This window comes from Dendrobates tinctorius, unplaced genomic scaffold (genome assembly GCF_039654945.1).
Source record: "Dendrobates tinctorius isolate UK_male_01 unplaced genomic scaffold, ASM3965494v1 ptg000143l, whole genome shotgun sequence".
NCBI lineage: Eukaryota > Metazoa > Chordata > Amphibia > Anura > Dendrobatidae > Dendrobates > Dendrobates tinctorius.
This window is the reverse complement of record NW_027361810.1, coordinates 26,610,452-26,633,507: the sequence shown is the minus strand read 5'-3', so window position 1 is coordinate 26,633,507 and position 23,056 is coordinate 26,610,452. Positions and strand designations below refer to the sequence as shown.

The 23,056-nt window shown below is 41.6% G+C and overlaps 1 protein-coding gene across 2 annotated transcripts in view; it reads right to left on the bottom strand.

Moving 5' to 3' along the window:
* Positions 1-9,008: 9,008 nt before the first annotated feature.
* The window catches only part of GALNT13 (polypeptide N-acetylgalactosaminyltransferase 13), a 317,796-nt gene continuing 303,748 nt past the window's right edge, over positions 9,009-23,056 (bottom strand). For both annotated transcript variants that reach the window (XM_073545639.1, XM_073545641.1), the window contains exon 11: positions 9,009-12,966. In XM_073545639.1, coding sequence (XP_073401740.1) covers positions 12,826-12,966 — 141 coding nt within the window. In that variant the 3' untranslated portion in view covers positions 9,009-12,825. The remainder of the gene's footprint in view (positions 12,967-23,056) is intronic.

Below are 23,056 nucleotides of genomic sequence, written 5' to 3'. Positions count from 1 at the left end.
AGTATGCGGCTGCTTGTCTTTCTATGCAGCTGAACGCTCCACTCCGAGTGCCGGCGGCAGTGCCGGATGTTGATGCTAGAGACTCGCGCGAGTTTCTCGCATAACACTCGCAAGTCTGACCCCGGCCCAACACTGTGATCAGAGTGTGAGCGTAATGTGATCCGATTATCTCAGAAAAGATGGGAAAAAAATATCTCCCTCTTCTCCATTCTGTCATCCAAGTGCAGTCCGATAGTTTCTAGGCTCTCATTGACTTGCATGGCCAAGTGTGATTCGACTAATAGAACCCACCCGGGCATGCAGAGATATTTTTCCGGCTTGGTTAAAGGAAAAAATCTGACATATGCACGGCTCCATAGAACAACATTGGTCCAAGAGCGATCCGATATTTTGTCGGATCGCACTCGGAATGAAAATACGACCATGTGCCCGAGCCCTGGGACGCACCGATGCTTCTGTTATCAGGAAGAGATTAATGTGAATAGTATTAAGCTGCAATATCACAAATAACCGGTGAAAATTGGTGGAGCACTTTTTAGAAGAAGGCAGCCATGTAAATATCAGCGCAGAATTCCCTCTTTGGTAATTTCCCAAGTTTGTTAAAAAAAAAATGTTTGCAAATTACATCGTGACAATTACAGTTGAACTTTAGTGAAAAAGACTTGATGGAGGTGACCTAAATTGTTGTGATCAGAAGTTAAATAGCAGAGTAAGTGTCAGGCGGGAGTCAGATAATGCTAGAGCAGCGGTCGTATAAGTATATATAATTAGCATAGTATGTGCGCTCTTGTCTTTTACTACTATTTAATGGATTACACCCCAATTAGAGTTCAACAAACAAAACATATGTGACGTTCTTGAATTGTAACCTTCATGATCCCCGCATCCTCGTATATAATTATATCTCTCTACTCCGTATTCCAACTTAAAGAAGGGTTTAATAAAACATATCTTCGGCGTTGGGAGCAGGATAGGTTGTGATGAGGCCTCGGCTGCTGGATTATTGTATCCATTATCACAAGGCGTCCCAAGACGTTTTATCCATTTCCTAAGATTTACAGGATTGGCAATCTCCATCTCCGCTAAAGTTCAGCGCAAACATGGAGAAGATTGAGGCCAAAATGTCTCCTGGATATATTTCCAAACAGAAAATGCGATATTAATGAGATTGGTAGGTCTAGATAGTAAGTTTGGTAAAAATGGAGGAAAAGCTAAGATAAATATTAGATAAGGCAGCACGGTGGGTCAGTGGTTAGCATTGCAGCGCTGTGGTCCTGGGTTCAAATCCCACCAAGGACAACATTTGCAAGGAGTTTGTATGTTTTCCCCTTGGTTGTATAAGTTTTCTCCAAGTACTCCGGGTTTCATCCCACATTCCAAAAAAAAAAAGACATACTGATAGGGATTCTAGATTGGGATCCCCAATGGGGACAGTACCGATAATGTCTATAAAGGGCTGTGTAAAATAAATAAATAATAGTTATGTAATGATGGCGTTCACTCATGAAAGTTGCTGATGGAGAGGATATGTTTGCCTCTTTGCCTTTGTTTTATTTAGCCGCTAAGTTAATGCCAAGTTCGGCTTTTTGTTCTTTTTTGATAAATAATGGAAAATAAGTGATAATCACAAGTGACCAAAAATGCATAAGCATTGACTTAATAAGGTAAAATAAAAATAATTTAATGATGGATGTTCTTTCCGCAATTTCAGATTCCTTCATGAGATCTTGGAAGTGGAACGCTTTCTTTTCCTTTGCTATTACGCAGCTACAGTAACAGGGAGCGGTATCGCCCCTTTCATTGCCATTAACGTGTCTACAAAGGGCTGGTTTTCTGACTTACTTGAATCCTACCCTTTTTCTTCATCATGGATCTATGGGTGCTGCATATAAAGAAGAGCAGCGAGAATAAAGAAGTTGGGATTGAGGTTTTTTTGTGTTGAAGCGTAAAGACCAGCTTCACATGTCTGAGTTTCACAGTCCTTGCATGCCGAGAGACTTCAATTTGTCTTTATTTTTTGAAGAAAATAAAAATCACGTCAAATTTAGGGAATTCTGGGCCAAAAAGGGTGGGGTTTACATAATATTCTCATACAATAGGCAATTTTGTCAGGGATGGGGTAGAGCTGAGATGAGACTACAGTGTCCTTAAGTTATCAACATGTATGTTGGTAACTATCGGTGTACAACCATATTTCTCCACTGGCCATGTGTCTCCTCACTGGTTTTTAACAGCCAAAACACAGGGTTTGTCAACTGAATAGCAATTCAAAGAGGCATGGGTAGTGGGCACTGCGTAAGCAACACTTGCAGCCCCAACTTGCTGCAGCCCCCATAACATCGGAGCGTGAGAGTCCAACTGAAACAAGCTAATGAAAGAAGACGTTGCTTAAGCTTCAGGTAGCGTTAAGTCTAGAAACTAAATAACTCACCTTCCTACATTCTTACTCCTCCAGGAGGGTTTAAAGAAAATGTATGGAAATCTGTTTGTTGGGAATTACCATATAATTACTCTTTTTTTCCATATATAAATCCCAGTTGGTAATCTTGAGAGTGACAGTAATTTGCAACGCAAAATACTAAAATGTCACCAGCACTGCCCAAGTTCCCCGGTAAATTGGGAAATAAAATTTCAGTTCTTCAAGACAGAATCCAAAGATATGCAAATGCCTCCAGAACAAATTGCCGAGAGGGCGAGAAAATGCCTAGTAGAAATTAGTCATTATTTTACTGAAAACAGCAACCTGTTTGCAGAAGAAATAGTAATACAATACTCTGTGAATATATAGCTAGATGAAATCAGCCTTAGGGCCCCGTCACACATAGCGACACACCAGCGATCCCGACAACTATATGACCTTGTCAGGATCGCTGGTGTGCTGCTACATGATCGCTGGTGGTGACCTGTCAAACAGGCAGCTTCACCAGCGATCAGCACCAGCGATAGGAGGGTAACAAGCAACGCATGTCGCTTAGCTACCCACTGTGTACCTTAGTTACCAGCGCGCTGGTGCAGGGAGCTGGTAACCAAGGTACACATCGGGTTTCTAAGCAGTGCGCGGCACTTAGAAACCCGATGTGTACCTTGGTTACCAGCTCCCTGCACTAGCTCGCTGGTAACTAAGGCACACGTCGGGTTTCTAAGCGCTGCGCGCCGCTTAGAAACCCGACGTATACCTTAGTTACCAGCGCGCTGATCGCTGGTCTCCCGCCTGTCACACGCAGCAATGTGTGCTGGCCAGCGGGAGACCAGCGATCAAAAAAATTCCTGGCCATTCTAGGACGATCAGCGATAACCGGCAGGGGGGCCGGTCGTTGGTCAGTGTCACACACAGCGATCTCGCTGGTGAGATCGCTGTGGCGTCACAAAACTTGTGACTCAGCAGCGATCTCGCTAGCGAGATCGTTATGTGTGACGGGGCCTTTACACTTCCAATAATGTCATTGATGACTCCAATTTACAATTCTCAACAGGTTTTAACCCACATCAAAACCATAACTGGGTGTAGAAGTATAGACACGTAAAGGATAAGCATCGCCTTACAGAATATCACAAATTCATGTTCTTGTTTTTGCTTTTTTTCAAAGGTGACCCAACTTGCGCTACTCATTTTGGGATATGCCAAGCTAAGAGGGAGGACATATCTGTATTAGGTAACAAAGGTCTCTAGCATATGACTGAGGGATCTAAATGGGGTGGGTGGCGGAAAAGGTTATAGCATTGAGATGAGCGGATCATCTGCAGAGGATCAAGTTTGCATTGAATTTCCTGAAATTTGCGGTTTCACCTGAATTCCAGCATTTTGAGATTCTATTTGCAAAAAAAAGAAAACTTGCCCGGCACCCTTGCCCACACTGCTAAAGCATTAGAGAGAGAGATAATGTTATTTTGCGTTGCTGCATGACCTCTCCATAATGACCATGCATCTGTGACATCTAGCGAATTATTGTACTTTGTACAGTGGTGGTCAGTACCTGGACCATCACAGATCAGTGGTTCCCAGTGAAGCACAGTTTGTACTGCAGAGTCATTTTTCATCTCCAGAGTGATTGGGCTAGTCTCTGTCTCCTGTAGAGTGTAAGCTCTTATGGTCAGCAGGGTCTTCTCTCTCTCCTGTAGAGTGTAAGCTCTTATGGTCAGCAGGGTCCTCTCTCTCTTTCCTGTATAGAGTAAGTGCTTATGGTCAGCAGGGTCCTCTCTCTCTTTCCTGTAGAGAGTAAGCTCTTATGGTCAGCAGGGTGCTCTCTTTCCTGTAGAGAGTAAGCTCTTATGGTCAGCAGGGTGCTCTCTTTCCTGTAGAGAGTAAGCTCTTATGGTCAGCAGGGTCCTCTCTCTCTCCTGTAGAGTGTAAGCTCTTATGGTAAGCAGGGTCCTCTCTGTCTCCTGTAGAGTGTAAGCTCCTATGGTCAGCACAGTCCTCTCTCTCTCCTGTAGAGTGTAAAACCTTATGGTCAGTGGGGTCTCCTCTCTCTCCTGTAGAGAGTAAGCTCTTATGGTCAGTGGGGTCCTCTCTCTTTCCTGTAGAGTGTAAGCTCTTATGGTCGGTGGGGTCCTCTCTCTTTCCTGTAGAGTGTAAGCTCTTATGGTCAGTGGGGTCCTCTCTCTCTCCTGTAGAGTGTAAGCTCTTATGGTCAGCAGGGTTCTCTCCTGTAGAGAGTAAGCACTTTTGGTCAGCACGATCCTCTCTCTCTCCTGTAGAGTGTAATCTCTTATGGTCAGTGGGGTCCTCTCTCTATCCTGTAGAGTGCTAGCTCTTATGGTCAGTGGGGTCCTCTCTCTCCTGCAGTGTGTAAGCTCTTATGGTAAGCAGGGACCTCTCTCTCTCCTGTAGAGTGTAAGTAAAATTTTATAGAAAAGCCCCCGTTACACATAGCGATATCGCTAGCAATATCGCTGTAACGTCACCGATTTTGTGACGTAGCAGCGATATTGCTAGCGATATCGCTATGTCTGATACTTACCTCCGACCGGCTCCCCCGCTGCTCATCGCTGGTCGCACGAGAACGGTCTGGACCATTTCTCATCGGGCGCTTTCTGCTGGGGCTTCCTGCTGTGGCGCCGACGAGCGACGCGTGGACGCGGGCGGGAGGACATCAGGATCGCCGCGTCTGACAGGTAAGTAACGACTCCCGACCGCTGCTATGTCGCTGGTGAGATCTGCCTGTTTGGCAGCTCACTAGCGACCACTTAGCGATGCACCAGCGATCCATATCGTTGTCAGGATCACTGGTGCATCGCTAAGTGTAACGGTACCCTTACAGTCTGTCTTGCAAATTTAAGCTCTTATAATCAGTGGGGTTCTCCCTCTCCTTTCCCCCACATGTATATTCTGAGCAATTACAAGGTTTCCAGTACTGAGATTCGCACAAATTTATTCAACACAAATAAAATTTTTGGGAAAATCTGGCGATGTTCTCAAGTTATAAAATGTGTACTCATTTTTACTTAAGCACACTGGTACGAAAGTAACGAAAGGAGTGAAAAGACTTTAACATTTATCCCCTTTAAATAGGCCTCTCATAGGTTATCTAACTACTGTCAGTAATCAGCTGTAATCTGTGGAGAACCAAGCATCACGTTCCAGTTGCCTGCAGCGCCCTCACTGGACAGATTAGGCATTTCATGAACCTCCATTGAAATAAAAGTGTTACAGTACATAGTTTATGGGCATGTGCTGGGTACTCTTGAGCAGCATATGCTCTTTATGGATGATCTCTATAAAACAGAAGGCCCTACTAGGGTGTCTTAACAATGTGGATGGTTTCCCATGGAGAACCACATTAAATACCAGAGTGGAAACTTATGACTTTTAGCTTAAAAGTGTCAATTGTTCCTAATAGCAAAATTGAATTGGTCTGGTAAGTGGATGAGCGCCAAGTGAAGGATCAAGGAGTGTTATACAATAACTATAATTGCAAATTAATGTTTCACTTTAGCCCCATTACAATTATTAATGGTTTCCGCATTATACACTGTATGGCAGATCTATTACCTTCAGAAATGATTAATGAGTAGCTCAGGTTGGATGCGCCTTCAAAGATTATGTTAAGCAACTGCCCAAAATGCAATTATATAATGCCATAGTAGTATATAATATCTGTAGTCTGTGGGCTCAATTCATTATTACATTTGCACAAAATATTCTTTTAAGTTGTGCCTATTTTATATGTTTTTTATGGTCTCTATTCTGGGAGTGGTATAGGGTTTCCACATGTTTCCAGCTGAATCATCAATTCCAGTCACATTTTTGTATAAATGTTCTCCATTCCCCCTCCTGAGTAATTTTGCACTCACTGTGCGCCATTTTAGAGGAACATGCAACTTTCTGCTCTGTAAATTACAAAAATAAAGAGCATTTTTCGCTTTTGTGCAAAGTTCATGAACCACGTCATCAAATACCACAAGACAAAAAAAAGGAGGGTAGCTTGAAAAAATGCAAACGATGAATCAACCCATACATGTTAGCTATAGGAAATGCTTCAATGATAAATTAGGCAGCTGTAAATAATACCGACATAATAAAAGTTAAGATTCCTTGTTTTTCTGCCTGTAAAAATTATTTGCTTTGACAAAGTCGCTGGAAAAGTACTGTAAGAGAGATATGTATCACTGAGGTTATCAGCTTCAGTGATATGAGCCTAGAAAAATGCTCCAGCACACTAAGTGCTGAGAGAAGTTAATCGGACATGATAAGGCTGGTTTCACATTCGCGCTTTTTAAGCGCACGCACGGCCGGGGGTAGCTCCGCCCCCGAGCCGGCTCTCTGCCCGGCGTGCCCGCCCCTTCCTTGTAGCGCCGCCTCCTAGCGCACAGCGGCGCCTGCGATCGGCGCACCCTATCTTTAGCATAGGGTGCGCAGATCGTGCGCAGGCCGTGCGCTAGTTGCACTTTGACCTGCGCTGCGCACTTTTGACGGTGCGCCGTGCGCGCCAAAATCAAACTTTTCGGATTTTGGCGCGCACGGCGCACCGTCAAAAGTGCGCAGCGCAGGTCAAAGCGCAACTAGCGCACGGCCTGCGCACGATCTGCGCACCCTATGCTAAAGATAGGGTGCGCCGATCGCAAGCGCCACTGTGCGCTAGGAGGCGGCGCTACAAGGAAGGGGCGGGCACGCCGGGCAGAGAGCCGGCTCGGGGGCGGAGCTACCCCCGGCCGTGCGTGCGCTTAAAAAGCGCGAATGTGAAACCAGCCTAAGAGCCAGGGGTAAACAGCTGAAGAGTAGGTGGGAGGCTGTTCACCATATCTCCACCCCAGGGTGTGGTTTAGGAGGTAAATAATTACTCTTCTGAGTCAGTGTTCAGTGTGCCTGGAGATGCAAATTCCTCAGCGGTGTTTATGTGAAAGGAAGATGAACCTTGTTGTTTACCCAGAGCGGGCAGATCCCCGCAACTACATGGACTGTGCTATATGTTATTTTTTGTTTTCCCGTTATGCCAGAAAGGTTATATGTATTTTGCTGTACTGTGCACTGGTTTATGCCATATCTGTAAAATAAACTAGTGGAAGACGAGAAGCGATCCTGTGTCTACCTCTGTGAGCAGCTGAACTAGCCAATCTACCACAATGTACAAACATCACATTCTGGCCATGAAGGTTACAGAAGAACAGCTATTATCACTTATTTTGTGGAAGATCACTTTTGCAAAAGTTCCTTCTCCTGTACCAACCACTGATTGACTGACATTATTTTTTTTCTTTAAATGGTTTGTCACTTGTTCTATCCTCACAAGAGCACTGCCTTCTGGAGGGTTGCATTGATTGACTGATGATTGACAGTTCAATCCGCTGGCATGGTGCGCTGCTGGCCTAAAATGTCAACTATCAGATGCTGCAATCTCTGCAGCACTGGAGGAGTGCATCCAGCGATCAGGTCAGATTCAGTGCAGCACTTGCAAAGAGTTTGTAAGTGCTGCACTCTTTGCTTAGGAGACCGGTCACCTCTGACAGGTGACAGCAGCAGCCGGAATCTAAGCAACGAGCATTAAACATTAAATTAAAATCCGCTCCATTCTTGAGAACAGAGATTTTTAATAATAAGAAGTAAATTCTAAAGTTGGTTGTTTTCACAAGCACATTGCAATTTCACCAATTTAAGATGAGACGGGCCCTTTAAAGAAAGAGTTTCTGCAGCAGCTGCACTATATATTTTACATTCTTTCTGCCCCATCATGACAAACAATACAGCAGCTTCACAACTTCTTTTTGAAAATGATGGCTGCTTAATACAAATTAATGAAAGACAACAATCTCCCACTCAGTCTTAGTAAAGAGGTTCTGTAGCAGCTGATATGTGTATTATGATAAATAATGTACCTTCTGTGATGAATGATATTAACAGTCATTTTAGAGTTCCACGACCTTAATACATTTGCTACTTGATGACTTTGCATGACAATTTCATACAAGTTTACGTGAATTCACTATGCACCATAACATATAAGTGTAGATATCCCAGACCGACAGTCCCGAATTTGTTGCGACTGTCTCGATTTTGGACTGGAAAAGGGCAGAATTTTTGTAAACTTGGCCAAATTGACTAAAATGTGCCTTCCCAAATGGGACTGGGCAGGGCGTAAAAATCCCTATGTTTCCAACGCTAATGGTGACAAAGTTACTTGAGATATAATGCTTTTTCTTCACCAGTTTTAATAATAATTAATAATACTGCCTGCTAGATAAACTGGATGTGATGCCCGTAGCAACTAATCAAATTCCAGACTCCATTCTAGAGAAGCCTTTTGTAAACCTAAGAAGCAATCTGATTGGTTGCTGTGGGCAACTTGACCCCCTTTCTGTTGAACTACTTATAAAAACAACCAATCACTGTACAGTTTTGATTTTTCAAGAGCGGTTTAAGAAATTAAAGCCAGGCTCTAATTGGTTGCTGTAAGCAACACAGCTAGTGTTATTGGTCAGACAGTTTGGCAGCACAAAGCCTTACTCCTTTTGTGTATATTTTCGTAATAAATGACACAATTAAAATGTAAGGAAATGTGGAAAACGCAGAATTAATTTTCCTTGTTTAATTCAAAACATTCTTGTTGGTCCAGAAAAAGCAAAGCAGAACATTACATCGAATGGACTGACGAGTTCCAGGGACCAAACTATACTCTAGATCTCACTGAACTGTCGCTATAGATAAATCTTTAACAGTGTCGGACGGTCATGAATCAATCTGATCACAGTATGAGAGAAATGGTGGAAATTAGTCAAAATTATGGCAAAGCTTGCCTTAGTTATCTCAAAGTATTACAACATTTTTGGTTTAATTGATGGCGGCCATGACAGTTTTTGCCGTGTATATGTTTTGGTCGTGCTCAGCAGTCGTATAGAGGTAATTCGGCAGAGGGTAGAGTTTTCCTCTTCTACTCGCTGCTTGGTATCGAAATACCATAGTATAGGCAAAGTGACCTGCTGGCAACTAGCTAGAATTACATTTTGGGGATGAAAAATTGTCCTAAATTTGGGCAGATAAGTTTAAATTGACAGATTCATTGGGTTACTGATTACAGTACAATAAAATATAATGGATATCCTGCCCTGACCAGTCCTGTCACTGCAGCTCTCCACCCGGTACTCCGCTCATTCCCTTCAGTCTTGTCTTATAGTTGTGAATGTCCTCTGACACTGGCTAGGCCTGGTCTAAAGGCTCATTCAGATGATCGATTTTCACGTACGAGTGCTACCCATTTTTTTGACGAAAATCACTCGTACCTGTGATAGTCCATGAAACCATCCACATGTCTGTGATCTTTTCCCGAGAGCTCCGCAGAAAATCACAGAGACATGTCCAATTTTTGAACAGAGGGTCAGACAGATCTTAATCAGCAATGAAAAAAATCAGACCGCACTTTGATAACATTCGAGTGTTGTCTGATTTTCATGGACTATCAGAATGAAGAATATGGAGATAATTTTATATTTTTTTATGTGGAAAAATCGGACATCTGAATGAGCCCTACGTCTCAGACAATCATGTAGGAAGGGACACACAAAACTGAACAGTCAGCAGTGGAAGATATTCCTAGATCCAAAAGGAGACCAAACGGATCGAGTGGAGAACCGGGCGGGGAGCTAACGGGTGAGGGCTGCCATTTTTCTGGATTCATGAGAAACGAATACAAAAATTTCAAAGAATTCATAATGAATTTGGTTCACATCAAATCGATTAGTTTAATCTCAGGACTTTTTACCCTTGAAATATAGCTGCCATAATTGGGTGTGATTTGGGAAGTTCTGGCTTCATGTGGAGCTTAGTTTGCCATTTTAGAGAAAATTTCTCATTTATTTTCAAGATTTTTTTATATATAAAGTTTTAATTTTCAAGAAGAAATTTTTGACAGCTATGGATCACCATTTCATACCATATTTACCTCCAGGAGATAAAATCTATGGGGACTATATTCATGTATTATCATGGCTTGCACAAAAATGACTGTAAGTAGTAGAGAATTAAAATCTGAATAAATTCTTTATTTTTCCTTTCTGCCTATGCAGGTTTCTCTGTTTGGGCAGAGTCACACTGGTGTAATTCTCCTGCGATAATCGCATCGCACTGCACGGACTGGCCATCACCTCTCCTGACCTGAGCATGACAGCATGATGGATTACTATGCAGCTGTCAAGCTCAGGTCAGGAGAGGTGACGGCCAGTGCGAGTTTTACAATCTGATTCTCAGACAAAAAAATACGGCAGTGTGACTCTGTCCTTTCTCTGCTGTCCTGCCCCTGTGGGGCTACTTTTACTCTCAGGCTATGTTCACACGTTCAGTATTTGGTCAGTATTTTACGTCAGTATTTGTAAGCCAAAACCAGGAGTAGAACATTCAGAGGAAAAGTACAATAGAGACACGTCACCTCTTCTGTATTTTTCACCCACTCCTGGATTTGGCTTTAAAAACTGATGCAAAACACTGACCAAATACGGAATGTGGGAACATGGCCTTAAAAGGGTTCTCCTGGATCAATGAAAAATTGGCTAAAAGCTGTAAATGCCATAAAAAAAGGAGTTTACTGAAGGCGTCCTTGCCATATTGGTACTCTTGTGAAGCTGAGCTACAGATTCATAGAAGTTCGTCAGTATACAGTACAAGCGCTCAATCAAGTTCACTAGTTAAAAAAATAAGTTATAAAAATCTAAAAAAATAAATATATAGTTTGACTCATCCCCAATTTACAATTAGAGAAATTAAAGATTAAAAAAAAAAAAACATTTTTGGTATTGTCCGACCATAAAAGTCTGACAGGGCAATATTTTAAATAATATGACCTGTCAGGTAAATGGCGTAAAAAAAAAATAAATAAATAAATAATCCTCTCCCCTCCTCTTAAACATTAAAAAAAAAAGCAATCAAAACTTCATATATAAAAAAAAAATGTCAGCTCAGCGTGCAAGTCTTAAAAAAAAAAGACTTCGCCAGGGAAAATAAAAAAGTGATGAGTCTCAGAAGAAGGCGACACAACACAAATTTTCTTTTTCAAAGCACAGAACTTTTCTAAGCCGCTAACATAATTAAAAAAAATATATACAAATTTTGGAATTGACATAGGGTCATTTTTACCAGACAATGAACATTGAAAATGACACCTACAATACAAAGGGGAATTGCACTTTTTTTTTAACCTTTTCACTTAATTTAGAATTTTCGTTCTGGATTTTTCAGTACATTGTATGGTAAAATAAATGGTGTCATTCAAAACTACTAATCATCCTGAAAAAAAAAAAAACCTTGTATGGCCATCTTGATGGAAAAATTTAAAATAAAGTTATGGCTCTTCGAAGAAAGGGAGTAAAAAATGAAAGTGCAAAAACTAAAATTGGCTGCATCCTTAAGGCATTACGGGATGATTCTTTTATGCCATATGCAGCTTTTAGCCAAATTTTTGGTTGACCATGGAATACCCCTTTAACCCACTTCTGATTGTTGACGTTCCTAGGGCTGGTTGTGCCTAGGAAAGTAGGAGCCTGTCACTACCGGTGTTAATATCAGCTGGGTCGGTGGTGCATGGGCTTGTTGTCAACCCTGTACACATCACCTGTGGCACATACCATGTCACGGCAGCATATCCTAGACCAATTTTAAGGAGCAGCAACTTTTTAAATTGACTTTAGAATCGAGGACTTGGAAATTACAAGACATCGCGTACAAGATCTTCTCTATACATAAGCTCGATCATTTCTTAACATTTTTCTAAAAAGCCCTCCGGCACAATGGAGCTCGGACTGATGAAGACATCACTCTTGTTTGTGGTCACTCTTGCCCGTATCTGGATTTAGTTCCCGTCCTATGTTTAGTAATAAAATATTCTTTTACATTACAATATTTCCAATCTTCTCTGGTTTAGTATCTGTGACACATGTCGTGGATCCTGGGGTGTCGGGACACATGTCGTGGATCCTGGGGTGTCTGGACACATGTCGTGGATCCTGGGGTGTCTGGACACATGTCGTGGATCCTGGGGTGTCTGGACACATGTCGTGGATCCTGGGGTGTCTGGACACATGTCGTGGATCCTGGGGTGTCTGGACACATGTCGTGGATCCTGGGGTGTCTGGATATATACAGCCTCCAGAGTGTCCTGCTTATTCCTCTGGCAAACAGACACAATTTGCATCTGGGCATGTAGAGTCAGGTATCGTTAACTGAAGAATAATTAGAAAAGGTCCTATTTTTGTCCTCCCGGATGGATTCAAAGAGGATTTTTTAATTATTTTATGTCAGTGAGAGCGAAGAAAGTGTCATTTTCCATTCAAGTGTTCTTGTAGCTGCTAATTAAAGTCCTTAGACTTTGCATCGTGGGCCAATTCATCAGCCAGAGCGGAGTTTTAGGCATTCAAGGTCATGTTACGTAACAGCCACTGCTGGGATCTGCTTCCGTTGCACTCCTTCATGGTGGGGACCATTTTATCGTCATCTGTCGGCTCGTCCAAGCACTGGTTGCTGTTTATATGTCTCAGGACAAAATGCTGCAGAGAAAAAAAAAGCAACAGATGCCTGTTAAATATTACATGAGATTAAATGCAGCAAACTCAAGAACAAAGCAAGTCAGAAAAAGCGCCAGAATAGTAGACATTTTAATACTGTCAATTAATCTCAAAATCTTCCATCTAACTGTTTCATGTGAATCAATATATCGATCTTTCAATTTTCTGACTTTTTTCTAGAGGGGTATACATAAATAGAGTTGAGCTAATTCTTCAATATTCGGTTCAAATTACAATCGTCGGCGAATATTGTTTTGGCCGAACGCCATTGGAGTCAATGGGTGTAGAAATGAGCAAATATGTTTGGAAACGATTGTTAAACATGAATAGGGCAGCAATATGGCCCAAATATGGCAAATTCGGATTCGGCAATCGTTTCCGAACATGTTCGCTCATCTTTATACATGAACAAGCTATTTGTGGGTTCTTCTAACCTACACACAGTGTCAGGTCGGCGCCGTTATACTGATTACAATGATACCTTGGTTGATTAAATCTGTCTTGTGGCTGGTCCTTAATCTTTATTTGCAGTTTTGTGTTAACGATATGCTCATGTCCTAAGGCGGGGCTGGGGTATGTCCTGCTCTGATTAGCTATTCATAATGCAGACTGCTGACAGGTCACTGATCCCTCACTGACCCGCCCCCTAGTTTGCATAATGAATACCATCACACACTGAATAAAAAAAACACGCTTCTGCAGGCAGCTGCCGGCTGTGGCACCTGTGCTGCAGCATAATCACATGTTTACTGTGCACTTAATCCCTTTTGCAGATTTACTTGAGCAAGGAAAAAAAAAAGTCATTTTGAAAATGGTGCCCAGGGCACCAGCACAGTAGCAGCTTTCGGTTTGTACAGAGAGCCGACAGCCGCTGTTGGGCAGGCGCCGCCATCTTACTGAAAAAAAAATGTCATCCACCAAGATAGCGCCGCTCGCGCATGCACAATAGCAGCTGTTAGCGATATCCGAGAGCTTCTACTGCGCAGGCATGGGCGGCGACATCTTGGAAGAGGACATTTCTTTTCTTCTTCAGCAAGAAGGAGCCAACGTCACCTGCGCAACAGCAGCTATCAGATCTCTGTACAAACCGATAGCTACTACTGCGCAGGCGCCCCGGGTGCAATGTTCAAAATCACTTTTTTAATTTTTTTTCCTCGCTCAAGTAAATCTGCAAAAGGGATTACGTGCACAGTAAACCTGCTATTATGCTGCAGCGCAGGTGCCACAGCCGGCACCTGCTTGCAGAAGCGTATTTTTTTTTATTCAGTATGTGATGGTATTCATTATGCAAACTAGGGGGCGGGTCGGTGAGGGAGCAGTGACCTGTCAGCAGTCTGCATTATGAATAGCTAATCAGTGCACCACATACCCCAGCCCTGCCTTATGGCACGAGCATATCATTAACACATAACTGCAAATAAAGATTAAGAAACAGCCACAAGACAGATTTCATCAACCAAGGTATCATTGTAATCAGTATAACATCGCTGACCTGACACTGTCTGTAGGTTACTGTGCACAATCCTGCTGATAGGTTCACTTTAATTGTCTATTGCAAAAAACAACATACCGTATGTTCAATTTGCAAATCAATTAACCAATTTATCCCAAAATCTAAATATACTCACTTAAAGGACCTTTCATTTGCCATAAATATACATTTTTTTTACCTGGTGAAAATGCCGCCGTTCTCTTGAATCCGGTGTTATTTTTATTTTGTTCCTGACCTGTATGAAAATCTAGTTTTTTTAAGCCAAGCTGGTGGACGCTTCAACTCTACTCTTTGGTTGTCTTCTTGAAGACCACACCCACTTGGCTAAAAAGACTAGCTGTATTTACTGTGAAGAGAGGGTCATATCTCAGGAATGGAGAGTCGCAAGAAACCAATGCCGGATTTGGAAAAGCAGAAATGACATACTAAGGCCTCATTCACACATCCGTGTTGCACGTCTATGTTTTTTTCACAGATCGAAAACATACCCACTGTAGTCTATTGTGTTATTCACAGGTCCATGTTCTTACAAGGGGCATGTGTCTGTGAAAAACTCACGGAGACCTGTCCATTTTTCTCTGGTATAACAGAAAAAAAGGGCTAATACAAGTCTATGGGTCCGTGAGAAATACGTACAGCACACGGACGGCTTCATTGTACAGTCCGCGTGGTTTCCGTATTTAACCATGAAAAGTAATGGAGAAGCTTTGCAATTTATTCATCCACCAGTAAAAAAAAAAAAAACACTGATGACACTAATAGTAAAAACAGACATGGATCGTACACTGATCTAAAACACTGATGACACCGGTACATATTTTATCACAGATGTGTGAATGAGGCCTCACCGTTCTCCAAAATGACAAGCCCACATATCAGCAAATGGGACAAATTCATTTTTCAGCAATATTACTATGTGAAAACCTGATAAATACAAGCATGAGCTTCACAAGACATAGAATATATCCCTGGAAAATATACAGTAATTCAATCATATAGCCTGCATTCCCTTTAATTTTTTTTTTTTTTACTAAAATCGAACATAGTATATTTTTTTCAAAAGTGTAATATGACGACAACCATAGCAGCTCCCATAGATTGTGATTGAGCTTTGTTTAATTGTAAATGATAAGCAGCATAAGAACATGGTAAAAAAAAAAACTACAGCTGTTTCGCATAGTACAACGCTTCTTCAGGGTCTTGAATGCGAAATGGCCATAGGCTTTTCTACCATGTTCTTATGCTGCTGATTAAATGAAATGCGGTACATTTTTCTAATGTTTTGGTGAGTGTAGTGGCTTTCTGATCACTGATAATACATGGATTTATAGTCTTGTTCAGTGCCACTGACTGAGCATCACCTATAAAACTACAGTGGGTCCAGAAGCACTTGAGTGTGGACTTGAGTTCTATGAGGCAGAGCAGTGCCAGACTTCTCTTATTGCGTCCAGTAATGAAATGATACAAGAGCACATTTCCTAAATTGTAGTATTGGAGTACTATCTAAAAGGCCTGTCAACAACTAAATTGTTTTAAGAAAAATTTCTGTAAGCTTTTCTCATTTTGCACAGTTTGTGGAGCAAGGCCATCAACTGTTTAAGGGAAGGATCTTTATCTATACCATCTAGGTGTACAATCCACCATTCAGGAGTTAGAACAACTGGGTTGCAAGCACTTAGGGTTGGCTGCCAAGAGTAGCTCTATTGGCTCAATGGAAAAATCTTTTGATGGGCTCAGAATTTAAAATAACAATGGCACCCAAAGATTCAGATGAAGACATCTCATTTGGATGAAACTTTGGTATTTTTTCTTATACAATGAACTACAAATAACTAGAGATGAGAGAATTTATTCTCAAAACCATGGTCCAGTTGCTACAAGGTCCTTGGCCACCGGGCAGGAGCTCTGCAAACGCTCTCCTAATTTCTGGCATCCTCAGGGTCTCTTCTGAATAGTAAAAACATGCAAAACACAAGCCGCGGAGACACCATCACATGTTTCTCAACGCAAGCAATGACTAGCCAGGTCTTTCCCCGGGAAGGAACAACCACGGGAAGGGCAGTCTCCAATGAAGGAAACCACCTATGCCAAAACATGGTATCCATCTGGCTAGTCATTGCTTGCGTTGAGAAACATGTGATGGTGTCTCCGCGGCTTGTGTTTTGCATGTTTTTACATATTTCCCATAAGAGATGGGGGCAGTGCTCTAGAATCACTGCGTTGAGAAACATGTGATGGTGTCTCCGCAGTGTTGGATGTTGATCTCCATGAGTTCATTCATCCTCATTTTTCACAGTCTTCTGAATAGTAGGCTCAGCATGACATCATATGTGTATCATGCTACATTGAATTCATTACATCAGGCCTAGAAATCAGAAAGGCACCGAGAATTCTGGCAGGTAAGAGGCAATTCGCATGGGCTCTTGGGCTACTGATATTGTCAATGGGCCAAGGTCCTGAGACTCAATTTGCTCAACCCTACAAAGTTCTTGATGATTTTTTTTGTCCCGAGTTTACAATGATAGCAACAAAAAGAGGATATTCTGACTAGAATAAGATAAATTCTTCCCACACACTTCTGATGAAAGTTAGCTGAATGCACCATTCTCTGCAGAACTGTGGCCAACTATCTGGTGTGCATGGGAACCTCCAAACTCTCATCCAATAGGTGCTGTCAGGGGAAAGAACCATCATGCAGTTGGATTTTCAATGTTTCATTTGTTTTTCATGGAGATAAGTTGTTACTGGAGGTGTCTGGCGGCAGCTTTTTCCCCTATCCCCTTTGCAAATGAGAATTCTCAGTTGAGTTTAGCGCTCATATATATGGGGGACTTGGGAGAGATTGCTGTTGGCCGGAAAAACATACCGGTGGTGACATCTAGCTCATATGTTTGGCCACCTTAAGTCTAAGGTACTCCAGGGACATGTTGGAACCCTGCTGAAACGATACATGCCAATTCTCCTTGCACGTCTGGGTGGCTCCTGGATAAAGGGAAGACTTCTCGTGCAAGTAAGTTTACCAACACATTGCCGCAAAACCTCACCAAAAGAGGCTTCCTATTTGTAGGTCTGGGATTAGAGACAAGTAACGATCCCGAATTTCATTTTTACCAGATTTGGTTCTGTTCAAATTAAACCTGTCTGAAACGAAAGTGTCCCACTTGCTGTTATTAGTGTCCAGAGCATAATAAATGAAGGCGAAGGCTGTCATAGAAATATTAGCAGGGAATCGTATAAAGTGACATGCAATGCTCCCATGAAGAATTTTGTAGAGTTAGCGGAATATTATATTAAATACACAAGCAAAAGAGTCTGCTTATAGGCAGTCGGCCTTTATCAGCTGTGAAACCATCAAGGGCTATAGAAAATGTGCTGATTGTGGTGGTTTTGACGATCTCTCTTCACGATCAGTCTAGATAGTGATAAGTAACATTCTGATGACAGACATGAGCCATGAGACATGCAGACAGGAACTGATATACTTAGGTGACTATGGATGTGTCTAAAGGATCTTCAGGCCTCGAAACTGTGAACCATTCCTGGATCATGCTACTTGGAAATTTATCAAAACTGCCTTTTGCTAATAGGAACTTACATAAGCTACTAAAAATGGCTAAGGAAATCACTGCTTTTATGTACTCAAAGATGTTCCAGAAAGACAATTTCCAAACTTTGCTGTTTTTTTTCCCCAAAGGTGAAAAAAAAATGATTTTACAAAAATTAAAATTCCCAAGTCCTATACAAACAATGTGCAGAACTCAGTATAAAGATGAATACAAATACCATTTATTGATACATGATTAAAAGAATACACTAGATAAGAAGATAACCTCCCTTGCTTGGAATTTATTTAGCAAAAAATATATGAATACAAGTGACACATTGTATTGGAGATGGTTTCTCAGAATATTCAAGAGACCAAAGTTTGCAATGCATAAAGGAATATATTAAAAAAAACTATAGAAGTGGGGAAGACTTATAAAGAACATAGAGTAAAAACATAGTGGCAGTGGCTCACATAACTGAAACGCAGCCAACTCGCGTTTCACCTCAAGCTTCATCAGGGGATATTTTTTTCTGCGTATCTATCTCCAATGCAGAGTGTCACTACTGGTATATATATATATTTTACTAAATAAATTCCATGAACGGTAGACTTTCTGCTCATCTAGTTGATAAATGACTTTGTCTCTAGTATTTCTAAAATTCCAAGTTGCCTTAAAAAATGTGTTTTCTTATCCCAGTCTTAAAGGGAATCTGTGACCTATTTTTTCAACTATAAGCTGCGGCCACCACCATCAGGGGCTTATCTACAGAATTCTGTAATGCTGTAGATAAGCCCCCGATGTAACCTGAAAGAGAAGAAAAATGAGTTATATTATACTCACCCAGGGGCGGTCTGGTCTGGTCCGGGTCCGATGGTTGTCGTGGTCCGGTCCGGCACCTCCCATCTTCTAGCAATGACGTCCTCTTCTTCACTGTTGAGGGCATAGCAGAGTACTGCAGTGCGCAGGCGCCGGGAAAGGTCAGAGAAGTCCAGCGCACTGGAGTATTCTGCTCTGCCCTCAACAGAGCAGAGCAGTGCGCCTGCGCCGGAGCCGCGACAGGAAGCAAAGAAGAGGACGTCATCGCTAGAAGATGGGAGGTGCCGGACTTGACCACGACAACCATCGGACCCGGACCGCCCCTGGGTGAGTATAATATAACTTGTTTTCCTTCTCTTTCAGGTTACATCTGGGGCTTATCTACAGCATTACAGAACGCTGTAGATAAGCCCCTGATGGCGGTGGCCGCATCATATAGTCGAAAAAAATAGGTGATAGATTCCCCTTAACAAAAACACTTATGATGTTCATCTCCTGCCAGCCAGTTTTGTGATAGAGTACATCATTTGGTTCCAAAATGAAATGTATACATCAGCTGAGCAATTCTGATGTGAACATCAACATTACGTCCCCGAAGATATCAGCAGGAGTAGTTTTGTCATTGGGGTAGAAGAGTAAAAATTTGGATTAAATTGAACTGATTTATCTGAGAGTTACAAAAATTCCCATGTTGGTAAAAAAAATGAGAATGAAAAATGAATTAATAAAATATGTACAATATCTTCGCTAGAGCAATTTATTGATTTTGCATTTTTGAGTTATTTGCAGATCCACAGTTCAAACTCAGGGATGTCTTAAGGGATGCATTATATTATCGTCAATATATTATACCAACCTCATAAAACTTTCATAGAAAGTAATCAGTGGGACTGTAAAAAACATTTCTAATAACCTCCAGTCTGGTATAATTCCTCATTATCCAGGCTTGCCGGCTGTTGCCGTTACAGTATTCCACAGTAGGGCCAAATGTGCCATCCTCTATTTGGCTTAAAGTCAAACATGATTGGGTTATGATATGGAGAAATGAATGGGTCTGTGCAACAGAAAGAGACAAGTCAAAGCAAAAAACTCATGAATAATAAATGATATAGTGAAAGTAATGTTCACCAACACATAGTACAGTAGATGTAACGCAGAAAGTTGGAGGCAAAGACGTACAAGGCTCAAATAGAGGAAAGATCACAACAAATATATTGTGGATTGTTGATGTCTTTTCGGAATGTTTTTTTAAGTATAAACATATTAAGACGTGTTGGAGGCAATAATATGTAATTAGTATTTTTATCCATTTATACATGGGCATTGTAATTAAAAATGGAAGGGAAATGTATTTAAATTAATGATCCCTCCTCCCTTTCCAGGAATAAGGTGAGACAAGTCTTAAATTGATATTCAAATCACCAGACTGATTTTCTTTGGTTATTTTACTGTCAATAATGAACCCGGTGGATGATGGATTGTGACCCTTTCCATCTGATGCATGGTATGAAGTTTTTATACCTCCCCAACTATCAAGAGTAATTTATAATACTAGTGTTTTCTCGTGTTGTGAGGTTTATTTGGGCCCCCCCCAGGGCCCAAGTGTGAAAGCCATGCTCTGCGCATCCTATGCTTTCTGTGTACTGTATCAGACACAATAGAAGAATACTAATGATCACTGATGACATCACATGTAAGCCTGGGGTCTACAAAGTGCATGGCAGTCGGGGTAAGTTATAAACAATGGTGGATTGTAAAAAAAAACCTTAGACATAGTCATGGATTATCCTCTTTTTCGGAGCTCCCCTGAGTATTCTATTTTTTTTTGTTTTTAAATCTGCCATACGGTTCCAGAGATATGGACATTTTTACTTAGTGCTAGTTTGTAACTAGGGATGGCTCACAGGATAATTATGCAGAGCAGCTTAAATTCACGCCCCAGAGGATCCGGTAAGAAATGCCCATTGGTATAAAGTATAAAAAGTAGCACTAAATGAAAAGGCCATTATTTCTATAATACCGTACGTCTGAGGAGATGAGGTGCCAAGGATGAAACAGTGTCAGATTCGAAATAAAATGTATGTGCGACTGTATTTCCAGCTCTTTAAAAAGATAATACGAATGATATCACCTGAAGCTCTATACCAAAGAAAAAGACAAAAAGGACCCCATCAATATTATCTAGAGTTTATCTTAGCTCTTGAAGCACTCCCTCTCTCTCTGTATATATATATATATATATATATATATATATATACTGCTCAAAAAAATAAAAGGAACACTGAAATACCACATCCTAGATATCACTGAATGAAATATTCCAGTTGCAAATCTTTATTCATTACATAGTGGAATGTATTGAGAACAATAAAACATGAAAATGATCAATGTAAATCAAAACTAATATCCCATGGACGTCTGGATTTGGAATGATACTCAAAATCAAAGTGGAAAATCAAATTACAGGCTGATCCAACTTCAGTGGAAATGCCCCAAGGCTAGGAAATGATGCTCAGTAGTGTGTGTAGCCTCCACGTGCCTGTATGACCTCCCTACTGTACAACGCTTGGGCATGCTCCTGATGAGGAGGCGGATGTTCTCCTGAGGGATCTCCTCACAGACCTGGATTAAAGCATCAGTCAACTCCTGGAGAGTCTGTGGTGCAACATAGCGTTGGAGGATGGAACGAGACATGATGTCCAATATGTGCTTGATTGGAATCAGGTCTGGGTAACAGGCGGGCCAGTCCATAGCATCACTTCCTTCATCATGCAGAAACTGCTGACACACTTCAGCCACATGAGGCCTAGCATTGTCCTGCATCAGAAGGAACCTAGGGCCCACTGCATCTGAGGATCTCATCTCGGTACCTAATGGAAGTCAGGGTACCTCTGGCTATCACATGAAAGGCTGCCCGGCCCTCTAAAGAAATGCTTCTCCATACCATTACTGACCCACTGCCAAACCGGCGGTCATGCTGGAGGATGTTGCAGGCAGCAGAACATTCTCCATGGCGGCTCCACACTCTGTCACATATGCTCAGTGTGAACCTGCTCTCATCCATGAAGATCACAGAGCGCTAATGTCGAATCTGCCAACCTTGCTGCTCACTGGCAAATTCCAATTGCTCTGCGCGGTGTTGGGCTGACCCGGGAGACTAGGCGACAATGATGAGAGCTGCTAGGAACAGTGCTAACTGTACTGCTTTTCCCAGGCACCGGTACGTGTCCTCCTGATGACACACAGATGTCATCCGAGTGTCATTAGTGTGCTCGTGTGCAAGATGCTTCGGGGACTGTGCTGCCGGAAAAAAACGGACATGTTTTCGTATTTTGCACAAGGGCACATGGTCCATGTGAGTAAATGTACATGTGCGCAGACCCATAGATTATAATGGGTCTATATGTGTAAGTGTCTCCGGTACGTGTGGAAACTGTCACCACATGTACCGGAGACACTGACATGTGAAAGAGGTGTAAGAGGGCTTGGGGGGTCTTTTTAGTGCTGAGGTCTTGTTTTTAATGGTGTCCATGCTGTTTCTGATGCCTTTTATTGTATTTTTTGTGGGAGTTGCAAAGACTTTTTCTTTTATGACATTACCCATTTGGGTTAAACTATATTGTATTTTCACAGATTGGACTTTTAGGGTATGTGAAGACGATCAGTAAACGCTGTGGGTTGGACGATGCGTACTTCTGTAGTGTCCAGATGTTACAGCTTAGTGGATGGGATTTTAAGAAAGAGAAGTTTCTGGGTCCAGTGAGAACAGAACAAATGTACAGCTGGATGATTTCTAATAATCTCCAGGAATTAGCTGGAGCATTTCTTTATTTATAGGCTTCAGAAACATAAAGAGTTTTATACAGAAATGTAGGCATTTCTTTCATGATAGAAAAATTCACAGCTAATTCACAATATTTAGAGCTAAGAATAATTTTTGACAATTGGGTTTCCTTAAAAATTCTGGAACCTTTGAATTTTACAGGTTCTTTGTTTCCGTGCACCTTCAACTTTGATTTGGTCTGTTATCAAAAATCAGCTTAGAAGAGCACAAAAAAGCATAGATAAGAGTTACAAACTGACCAGCAGAATGAGCTCACTGACTGATTCTTAGTTGACCTATTCTGCAGCCAGCATTATACAGTGCAACACAGAGGCTGTAGAAGACAAACGGTGCAACATTTTTAATGCAACCCAACTACAAAAATGATTTTTA